Source organism: Chrysemys picta, chromosome 11 (genome assembly GCF_011386835.1).
Source record: "Chrysemys picta bellii isolate R12L10 chromosome 11, ASM1138683v2, whole genome shotgun sequence".
NCBI classification, from domain to species: Eukaryota; Metazoa; Chordata; order Testudines; family Emydidae; genus Chrysemys; species Chrysemys picta.
Genome location: NC_088801.1, coordinates 51324428 through 51335749, shown reverse-complemented (window position 1 = coordinate 51335749; position 11322 = coordinate 51324428). Strand labels below are relative to the sequence as shown.

General features: G+C 40.6%; 1 protein-coding gene and 1 long non-coding RNA gene across 2 annotated transcripts in view; one reads left to right on the top strand and one right to left on the bottom strand.

Moving 5' to 3' along the window:
- The window catches only part of HIBCH (3-hydroxyisobutyryl-CoA hydrolase), a 93409-nt gene extending 88055 nt beyond the window's left edge, over nucleotides 1-5354 (top strand). The window contains exon 14 of the mRNA XM_065560868.1: nucleotides 694-5354. Coding sequence (XP_065416940.1) covers nucleotides 694-809 — 116 coding nt within the window. The 3' untranslated portion in view covers nucleotides 810-5354. The remainder of the gene's footprint in view (nucleotides 1-693) is intronic.
- The window catches only part of LOC112058748 (uncharacterized), a 138522-nt gene that overhangs the window by 67257 nt on the left and 59943 nt on the right, over nucleotides 1-11322 (bottom strand). The window contains exon 6 of the long non-coding RNA XR_006172674.2: nucleotides 1-8481. This exon is cut by the window's left edge and continues 14974 nt beyond it. This is a non-coding gene — a long non-coding RNA (uncharacterized LOC112058748). The remainder of the gene's footprint in view (nucleotides 8482-11322) is intronic.

The window sequence follows — 11322 nt, the reverse complement described above, 5'->3', positions numbered from 1 at the left end:
TGATTTTTATATACAGCATTGGGGATATATTCCAGTATTGTGCAGAATATACATATTGCAATGGTAATTCTTCAGATAAATTATATCTCTTCTATATCTCTTTATTAATAGCTATATATAACTTTACTGTTGATTTTCCTATGAAAATCCTGCCATATTGTTTTCCCCATTATTATTATATTAGTTTATATGACATTCCCGTAGGAATTTAAGTGTCTACCCTCTAGTCTTCAAGAGTGAGATGCTGCATGAGGATTTAATAATTATTTTTTAATGAAAGCATCCTACATAGAGCCCTATAATTCCATCCAATCTCCAGGAGATGGGCTATATATGGTCGGATTGAGCAGCAAGTCTACAATAAACGAATGGTTGGAGACTTGCGTGATAATAGTATCGATCAGCATAGTTTGTGAAAGCTATATTGGATGGGGTTGTTATGGGGATTTCTGGAGCAATAAAATATTGCCAGTGTCATGCAACTCAAGGGTGTGACTTTGTTCGGTGAACATTCCTAAAAGGTTAAAAAGTCAAGCGGTTACTTAAGCTAAATACACTGTACTGCATATTGATTTTACTCCTGATATATACTAAATATAGCAACTGTATAATCTACTCTCTTGATGTGATCTGAAGCCCTCTTGATTGAGAAAATTCGATAATAACTTCACCTCTTTCTGCTTTACCTGATAGTGCTGATTGACAAAGACCAAGTCCCAAAATGGAAGCCGGCTACCTTAGAAGAAGTAACAGATGAATTTGTGGACAATTGCTTTAAGTCATTGGGAAACAGCGATCTCAAATTATAATGATGGTGTACAAGCCTATCAAGGGTGTATTCCTCTGTATAATTCTAGGATACAAAAATTAATAATGTTGCAGAGACTTTGATGAAGGAGGTATGGTAACACTTTTGGGTCTAATCTGCTTGAGATGCATAGTCTGTAGTTTTTACTGTGTCTGTAGTACCATAAGGAGAAAATTGAATCAGGGGAATAAACTACTTGAAGAAAAGCTTTTTACTAATTGCTATTATGTAATAAAGACTATTTGATTTTTGGAGACATCTGTTAGTTTAGTGGGGCGATGCTGAGGAGGCAGCCTGTTTCAGTGAATAGTGTATTGGACTGGGAGGCAGGAGATCTGGGTATTCCAGCGTCTACCACTGATCCACTAAATTGGTTCTGTGCCTCAGTTTCTCCTTTATAAAGTGTAGATAAAAATGTTTAACTTCATGAAGCACTCAGAGCTAGAGATGAAAATGCCATGTATGTGAGTGTGCTTGGTAGTGGGCAGTATTTTCAATAATACCAAAGTAAACAGACTATTCTAATAACTTACTGGATTGACAACAAGAAGTTCCTATGCTACTGATTTAGCATCAGGTCAGTATTATGACCTAGTATTTGATATAGCTTCGTTGTCTGGAATGGAACTCCAGTTTTACAGATGAAATTGTCAGCCAACCTAGCGTATGAATAATATTTTACAGAGCTGACCAGATTTAACTGTATTTTTAATACAATTGCAATTTACCACACTTTAGGTTATTTTTACAGTTTAATCTCTATAAAGATACCCTGCATAACAAGGCATTTACCTTGACTTGATAAATCACTAGTGAACTTTCCCTGGTTTTGTGACGACAGTTGAATTCAGTGGTGGAATAATTGCCTCAAAGTGTGGTGAACATTGAGGGCCAAATTCACTGTGTCAGCAGCTGCAGCTCTGTTGACTTCAGTCATGCACGGATGATCTTGACAATGCATGACTGCAATTTAGCTGTACTGACCAATAAGTGATAATTCTGTCTCTACATCACAGGTGGATAAGGGCCACATGCAGCCTAACAAGGAAGATCTACTGCACGGGGACAAGGGCAGGATTTGTGGAGGCTATGGAAGGGGTGCACACCCCTAAGTGGTGCTGCTTAGATTATGTGAGTAGAGGGACTAGAGAATACATTGCCTCAAGGATCCTCAAGTCCAGTGGTTTTCAACCTTTTTTCATTTGCTGACCCCTAAAAAATTTCAAATGGAGGTGTGGACTCCTTTGGAAATCTTAGGCATCGCCTACAGACCCCCTGGGGTCATGAACCACAGGTTGAAAACCACTGACCTAGTCCATTCCCTCAACTAGTGGATGTGGGGTGTATTAGAAGCCTATTCCAGTCCTTAGAGTGAAGTATCCGCTGCAGAGTGGTTCTGCTCCTGTTCCACATACAGGGTTCTAGTGAGTTCTCCCTGCTTAGCCCAGTTCCTGGGGCTGAATGCAAAGGAAATGATACTAAGTGGTAGGAAAACCAAGTCTGCTGCCAGGCCCAGTGGCTAGTGCACTTGTTGTCCGCAACAGTAGCTAGAAAAAAGCCAAAGGTAAAAATTGGAAAGACTTTAACCAAAACATTAAAAATGACTGAAAACTGCTGTCTGGCTGCAACATTCATGCTCCAGAGCTAGTGTGTAATTTTCACTTTCTTAACAAAAAGTGAAACTGCAGTTCATTAAGTTTCCCAGATTTAAGAGCTTGATTAGAAAGCCCCCATCAGTGACTATTCCAACTTGATAATAGAAAATGGGAGCAGAGGCGAAGGAAGGGGGAAGGAGGACCAGGAAACTTTTTTTAAACCATATAATAAAAAACCCTCCTCAAATGTGCATTAAAGACTGCTGTTCCATCTCAGGCTTCCGCTGATGTAAATAATGCCCTGAAGTTCCATAATGTAACCAGAGCCAATGGATGTAATTATATCCTTATTACGTACAATTAGCATTTCCACAATTCTATATGTCGTACATGGCCACTGATCTCTGTTCTGTTTGTTCAAATGGAGACTGTGCTTTTTATAGTTGACAGGGTAAACTTCAGCAACTCTTTTTCCAGTTATTTCTATGGCAATAGACAAGGTCATCACAAATGTAAGTTTTTGACGTCTCTGAAGACTCTAGTCAAGAGGAGGAAAATGAGCTGAAAGGGGAAGAGCTTTTATTCAAACAAATGTGTTCAGTAATTGGCACTGCCAAAATAAAATAGAATGACAAAGCAGAAAGAGACCGCAGAATTGTTTACAAGGTGCTCGAAGGTGTGCAGCAATTAGCCCTACACACTACATAATTTAGGCAGCTAGTTGACCTGTAATCTCTTGGTGCAGATAATTAAGGGAGAGAGACAGAAAAGCACTGGTGTCTTGACTATTCACTAATAGCTCCTCTACTCAGTGGCCTTGCCTTTAAAGTGCGGTGGTAAAATTTCAGTCCAGCTGCCAGCTAGAGTAATGAGATACATTTTGTTATTAATGGTAAAATTTTCAAAAAAAGAACCACCAAAACTTTAAATGATTATAAGCTCTGAAGGAACGAGGCCAAGATTTTGAGCTCCTTGCGGCAGGAATCATGCCGTCTCTGCAAAGTACATAGCACACTGCTGGCATTGCAAGATTTTATATGTATAAATTAATATACTCAGAACGGGATGTAATGCGTATTTTAATCAAATAAAAACCTTACAAGCAATTAATTACAACTTAATTTTATTCAGTTAAGAAAGTGTTATCACAAAAATATTGTAAAAATATATGGTAATACTAGAGTTTGGATCCAGCTCTGTCATGCTGCTGAAATGTCAGTTTTACAAAGTTGTGCTGTAGTTAGTTTTTGAACCAAAAGTAGAGCATCAAGCAAGGCAGATAACATGCATTAGCGAGATACAATTGTCACTGTTTTGTGGGCAGTTGCACGAACATTGCATACCGTATAGTATAACTAATGAAAAAGAATCCGTAAATGTTTTTCCAAAACATGTGTGCCTGTCATGCAAGTCCTTCAATATACAATCTCAAAGGAAAAAACTAGTTGCAACTTTTGTTGTAGAGCCACTGTTGCAGCTCTATCATAAAAATTATATTACCATTAAAATCAAACTACTATTGAGTGGCTACTGTGTAATTTCATTGAGCATATCAGTTAGGTAAAGGTCTTTATCTTTATTGTGAAGGACAGTAGCAATATCCTTACCAGAAATCCTGCAAAGTTCTGGGAGGTTACTGTAGAATACTGTCCTATGGTCTTAAGGATACAGGCATCATTTGCAAAGGTCAGTGTCCTACAAAACTTAAATGGCTAAAAAGTCAGAAATTGTTTTCCTGCTATGCAGCTATGTACACGGCTGTCCCTAGAGCTCCTGAGCCTATTTTCCATCCGCTCTGTGCTTGCCTGAAGTGCTAATGTCTTAGAAAGCGTTGTTCCTGTCAGACACTGCTAGAGTAGCATTCTGGGTTGTTTGAGAGCGCTGTGAATTGTCAGGAAGTAGGAGAGGAGAACAGGTTTGGAAGTCACAGGTAGGAGATTCAGATATGGAAAGAATTAGCAGTAGGAGACAATTTTAGTAGGGGGCCTATTGTAGGTGGTATTTGTAGGTAGAGTGTAGAGTTCATAACTTTACAGATGCTAAGTATTCCGCTAGCTCTGTCTGGCATACACTGTTTACCTTCAGCTGGGTAATTTTCTCCTTTGATTCTTGTGCATTTAACATGCTTTCTGATGGATGGTTGTGGGAGCTGTGATTCAGCTACAAGTCTAATGCCCGGGTGTCTTGTGCAGGGAAAGGTGCAATTCAGCCATAAACAAAACAAAACCACGCTCCTGGCAGAGAAGCTGCTTTCAAGCTGTGTATCTACTATCCCAGCGCTGGGAAATGCCAGACCCTCCAGCCAATACAGAAAAGGAAGGAGGCAGTCTGTTCCTCTTGCCCACCCTTCCTTCCTCCTTCCCTGCTCCCTTTTAGCAGTGACTTCAGCAGTGGGAGTGCATTGTCAACTTGCTCTGTTGTGCCTACTGGTGCCTCATCTCCCAGCCTTTAAAAAACAAAACAAGAAAACCCTCTCTCACTGAATGAAGCCTGTTCACAGTCACCAAGAATCAGGTGGACCCAACTGGGTGGAGTCAGAATAGCCCATGAGCTACTCCTTCCATCACCTCACTCCTTAAGCCATTTGGCCTTTCCAATTATGGGTGTAGACATAATTTATCTGCTTTTATAGATAAGCTTATTGACTAAGAAGCCCAGTAAAACAGCTGAGCATTCAAGTGCCTGGAACTCTCTCTCTACAACTTATAGAGAGCAGTCAGGCTCCTAGAAAAAAAGCCTCCTTCCCCCTTGTCTGCACACAAAGAGCAGTAGGGGGCACTGGAAGAAGAGAAATAACTCGTATATACTAATTTGTAAATGAGGCCATTAACTAGAGCATTTTAGTAACAACTAGTGCAGCTACTTGAGCAGGAAATGAAAAGAATGCACTTAACTAGAGAGCTGTAGGCAGCCTTTCCCCAAACTTCGTTAAACTGACACTTTATTGCCAACATCTCTGCAAAAAAGGGACCAGGACTGCAATTGGAATTCAGTTTAATGTAGCTCATTCCTTGGCATTTCCTAACCAATGCTTAACATGCGACTAATGGTGTTAAGAGGTTTTTTTGACATAGGAATAAGCTTTTACTACAACACAAGCTTCATCTAGTCATCCTGAATTGGATTTGAAGTGTAATATGAAATCCAGCCTCCTACTCCTTAAACTGTAGTGCTGTTAATTTCAGATTACAGCTAAGTGTATTTTAAAATAAATCATGGGGAAATGTCATTTGAATAGCAGATGCACAGAAGCAATGTCTATGCAGTTCAGTTGATAGTGATTTAAAAACAAAAAAAAAATCACTGTCAGCAATGGGACAAATTATATTTTCCTGCTGTACCGTACCACACGTGAGCTGATGCTAGGTGAGGGAAAGATTTGTTTTCCTACCTTTTCTCTTTCTTATATAGGAAGAGATTCCCTTTTTAGACTGATTAATCAAACAGTAAATTAAGGCAGGATTCATTTTTTTCTGGCTGATTATTCCATTTCTTTTTTAAATTCACTTCATGTTTGGAATCATCTTTTTTAATGAGGGTACCTGTAGAGCATGACTGAATGTACTATACTCAGTGTAACTTCCGGGAGATTCAGTTATAGTGATGGGATTTAGATTGGACATGGTGTATCACAGGCTTTGTCTATTAACACAATGGCCCATTTGAAAATACAGATATAGAGAAGACGACAGTATTCAATAGACTGGATCCAAATTGTTTTTCCTTTTCTTCAAGGGCTTGGGAAAATATTCTAAATAGCAGCAGAGTGAGATCTATGGAATTAACTTCAGTGTGAATAAGAGACCTGTATTTCAAGTCAGTCTTGGGCAGCGGTATTGGAAACTACTCTTCATTTATGAAATTTACTCCTGGTAAATTGTCATTTACCTGTAAACACTAACCCAAAATAACTTGTGTCTCCTTTTTCAATTTGCTTCAGCTTCATAAACATCCGTATTTTCTCTCTCTTCTACATGGACAGATAGTAGCTCAATCGTAGCAGCAGCAAGAGATGAATTCCCAAAAACATTACTCAAACTATCATTTTTTGTATCATTTAATAAATTTTCACAAATGCCTTTAACTTGCCTGGAAAAGCTGTTTTTTATTTTAAAAATTGCAAACCCATTATTTGCCTGTTAAATTACAGTGGAATGAATGGAAATATGCACCTACTTTATTGACTGCCTTATCTGGGCATTTTTATTACTGACAATGGATTTTGATGAAGGAGGAAACAAATGCAAAGAACCCACGCTCCTAAAAGGCATGCAGCTGAATATTGTGTTTGAGTGCAAAACTATGCTCATTGGCTTTAGGTAACATATTGCAAATGCCCGTCCTCAAAATCCATCATTGCACCTCCTGCTTAACCTACAAGATCCCAGCTGTGGTTTGGATGGGCCAGCCTACAAATCCTGTTGAACAAGGGCACATTGTCTAGACTAGTTTAAAAAAATATGTTCCCTTAATGCTTTAGCCCTTCGGCTCTAATACGGTTTGGACCCAGGGCATTTAATCATCATTTAGTCAGACTCACAATTCAACTAACAGATAAAGGAGATGGCCCCTCACAGTAGCATGAGAAAGGCCTTCTGCCCCAAATGGCATCCTGTCAGTGGTATTTCAGTATAAGGCAGCATCATATTTAGATGAGATGTTCTCAGCCATTCACAGTTATACTGATTAATAAAATGAACCTTCAGGGGCTTATTTAATTTTCCCTCACCTTCCTGGCTAAACTAAATATCTTTGGTCTGAGTATAGTAATCATGTGTAACTGATTGCTACAGCAATGAATGTTATTGTTAACAACCTTAATTTATGCTTTTAGGGATTAGTCAATACCCTTCACCTAGTTTGCAGATGCCAAGGCATCAGTTAAATGGTTCATCAGGATAATTAGGTTATCAGTGCCTTTAATGCGTTTCCTATTGATGTGATTAAGAAGGGCAGATTTAATGGCAGCATAATCCATACGGTTGGTTTGCTACTTTTCACTATTACAAAGCACATTGCCTTGGCTTAACAGTCAATTAGCAGTTCACACATTTAGTCAGGTCATCCTAAAAGATCAAAGGTAAATTTCTGACGGAACCCATTCCAATTATTATGCTATAGCTCTATAATCCTGATTCCCATTTAACAGAAGTTAGAGCATTTTATCATACGTGCAATTTCTCACGTAAGATCATAGGCAGATGCAAGGCTTACACATTTGTAAAGTAATCTATTGTTACAACAGCTTTTATGCAGCACATTAAAGAAAGACAGTTTGTACCTTATCCTTAAGGATCTTTGGTGCTGATGTTGCTGCGACCATTGGGTGGTGATTACAGTTGCAGCAGTTTTGCACATCCATTTTCCTGACATTCATTATGACCAGACTCAGCACATACAAAGCAGACAGAACACACTCAACCTACAGTGGATCACAACTGACGTTGGATAAATGGATTCTGCTGTGGTCCAGTTGCTTGTGAATAAAAGGAGATTTTATGCTCCCCTGACCTTCCAGACACAGTACTGAAGTTGGAATTATGCTTAAATCACAGCTGCTTCTTCTTGAACTTATTTATTTGCAATAGCACCAAACGTGAATTGTTTAACAGACAGATGGAGGCTTATTGAGAAGATAATCCTCAGAATTCAGGGCACATCACTTTCGATGAAAGGAATGTCACTATATTTGCTTTCAGTCACTGCCCATTGTTTCACAGCCTGATCAAGAATTTCATAAGAGAGCCGGTGCGCATAATCCAGCACTATGGTACTTGATGAGCCTCTCTCATCCAGCTTCACTGTAATCAGTGAAGATTTCTCCCCATTGCATCCTTCACCACCTTCCCTGCTCCTCTCATCCAGGATAGTGTTTGAGCCTGGAAAAGCGTTCTTGGACTTGATGCATCCCATGGTACGTCTACAAATGTAGCTGCAAAGGTTAGTTTAGCAGCATGTTCTGAACAATTGAAATAGTTTTCTTGATTGACGCACAGCTTTTATTTCTTACTGCAAGCAGTTCCAGCAACTTCGAAAGAATAAACTGTCCCTTTTGTGCCTCCTCACATCTACAGAGATCTGTCAAAATAATGTTTTGTATAATTTCAGTTTAAGAAATTGCATCATGCTTAATATTGAACAACAGAGCTACAATTGGAAGCTTAATTCACCATAGCAGGTTATAAGAGAAACATTTTGCACATGCCAGCACAGAGATTTATAGTTCTTTTCATTAGTAAGATCCATCTATTACAGTTAATACAACTTTTTTTTGGACTCATCAAGCAGGCCTTGAAAAGTTCAATTGCCAATTGCGAGAAGTGAATTGTAAGCCGTCTAGTGTCTGCAGAGCTTTGTTTTGTTGTTTTATATTCATTTCCCAGCCCTGATCCATTACAGAGGTAGCCTGCCAAACACAAACTGATGTGGTGCCCTTTTCCTGATTCTGTACATAAATACAAGTTAATTGCAGTGGCTCTGCTGCTGCTCAGGAAAGCTAACAAGACCCTAGTTTTCACTGCTGCTCTTCAGACCCCATTGGACAGGAGGGACTCTGACAATATCAGTGTCACTTTGCTGTTGCTCAAGAAAACTATGTATAGAGGCAATCACTGGGAGTATTCCTGAGGAAGGAAGGCCACTGTGAAATAAAAAGCTTAGGGAAATAGAGAAGTAGCACCAAGCAGGCTGGCATGGGAGTAGCAGAAACTTCTGTCCTCAACAGGCAGGACAACGCTGGAGATAGGGAAATGAGGAAGGAAGTGGTTGCTCTTCTTTCCGACTATCCAGAAGAGGGTTATAAATCTATCAAACACCTCCTAGGCCAGCATTATCCAGTGTGGGACAGAGACTGTTCAAGGGCTACCAGCTGGATAGATACAAACCCATGGTGGGGGCTGTTCAGCTTTCAAAAGAGGAAGTGCTATACTAGGCAAAAGCTAATACAGCCTCAAGCAAGGTTCCTGGAGAGCACTCTGGTAGAAATCCCAGCACCTCTCTCGACAGCGGGCTGGGGTGGGGGAGGGACGAAGGGGAGATGCGCTTCTCACTACAGCATTGCCCCTCTATCTGACTGGTTAGTGGGTGTCTCTGCCCCTGGCTTTGAAAGCACCGATACCAAGACTCAGGAGAACTTCAGTGAATTCTAGGGTATGCAGATACGTTTACTAGGACATGAAACAATTTCTCAGGCCATTTCCTCTGCACAGGCAAAGCAGAATCTCACTCATGTGCCTGATTTCAGTTGGCATGAACTTGCTCATTGTCATGACGGATATAATTGCCAACGAGAATAAAGAGTGCCCAGCATAGAAACCAGCTGTCCCTGCAGTTTATCCCAGTGACTAGGTACTAGGGCCAGCCAAAGTTCAACATTTTTCTGTAATTAGTCTTAAAAGAAAACTACAAGTAATCATGGCAGTGGATTATAAAGCCCTGTTCATTTGTCTTGTACAGCACAGAGGAAATAGGGGATCCAGTCCTGCCACTTGATCTTTATAGGAAGATCCTTACAACCAGAGTCCCATTTCTAAGTCATTAGGGTCTGCCTGGGCACAAGAATTCATTCCTATGGAGAAGATGACAGGACTGAGGCTGTGGTGAGATATTTTTATGATGGAAATAGGAAGAGGCGAGAAGAGTCGTCTACTCGAATAAGAATTCCATATAAAAGTTTCTTCAAGGTTTACCCGCATGGGCCAGCCATTCCCTGCAGACATTGTTTTTATAGCCTATTCCATACAGGCATTTTAACAATAATTCAAGCAATTGAATTTCTTGAAAGAAAGACACATGTTGGCAGCATATTTTAGAATTAGAGACTAGTCACTAAGCCTATAAACTTAAATCTTACCAGCATAAAGTTTGTAATTTTACTAAACTCAGCAAAGAACTATGAATCTCCAAAACAGACCGATTACCAGAGCCTGTTCATTATTAGGAAAACCAAAAAGGACAAGCTGATCCCCTGGTTTCACAAGAAGAAACCATTCAGCCCTAAATAGGTTTATATAAGTGACACTTATACCCATTTCCCTCATCTACATCTGTCTGCACTGAATAAACTGAAAATGTTTACAGTCTACCTAGTAGCTATCGTATGAGCAGCTTTCATACACAAGATTTAGTGGTGCTACTGTTTTCAGAGTCATTCAAACACCTGGATAATATTAATTGTGTCTTGGAAAGAATATCCTATACCCATCAACTTCTAATATCTACCCATATAATACAAAATACCCAATATTATTATTTCCACCTTGCAGCTGTTTTTCTGAAGCTGAACCATGAGAGAGAAAAAAAGAATTACTCAGGTAACATTTAACAATCCAGCATCATTGGTCACATAACATGTGAACAAGGGTGATCCAGTGGATGTAGTTAAGGCTTTTTTACGGATATTTTTAGTAAAAGTCATCGACAGGTCACGAGCAATAATGAAAAATTCACGGAAGCCTGTGACTTGCCCTTGACTTTTAATAAAAATAACCATGACAAAATGGGTAGCCCGGGGGGGGGGGGGGGAGAGAAAGGGGGCTGGGAGTTCCGGGTGCCCTCTGCTATGGCTGGGAGCTGCTGGAGTCCTCCCTGACGCCCATAGCAGCTGGGAGCTCCGGGGGTCTCTCTTGCCACCTGCGGTGACAGGGATCCCCCATGCTACCCGCAGTGGCTGGGAGCGTTGGGAGTCACTCTTGTCACCAGCAGTGGCCGGGAGCTCGGTGGATACCCCATGGCCACCTGCGTTGCATGGGAGCAGCAGGGACTGCCCCAACCATCGGGTCCCCCCCGCCGCCTGGGGTGGCGGTGAGCAGCAGGGGTTCCCCTTGCCACTCCTGGTGGCTAGGAACAGCTGGGGAGCTGTGGAGCTCCCCCCTGCTACCCACGTCGGCCGGGGGCTGTGGGGCTACCCCACAGGTTGCT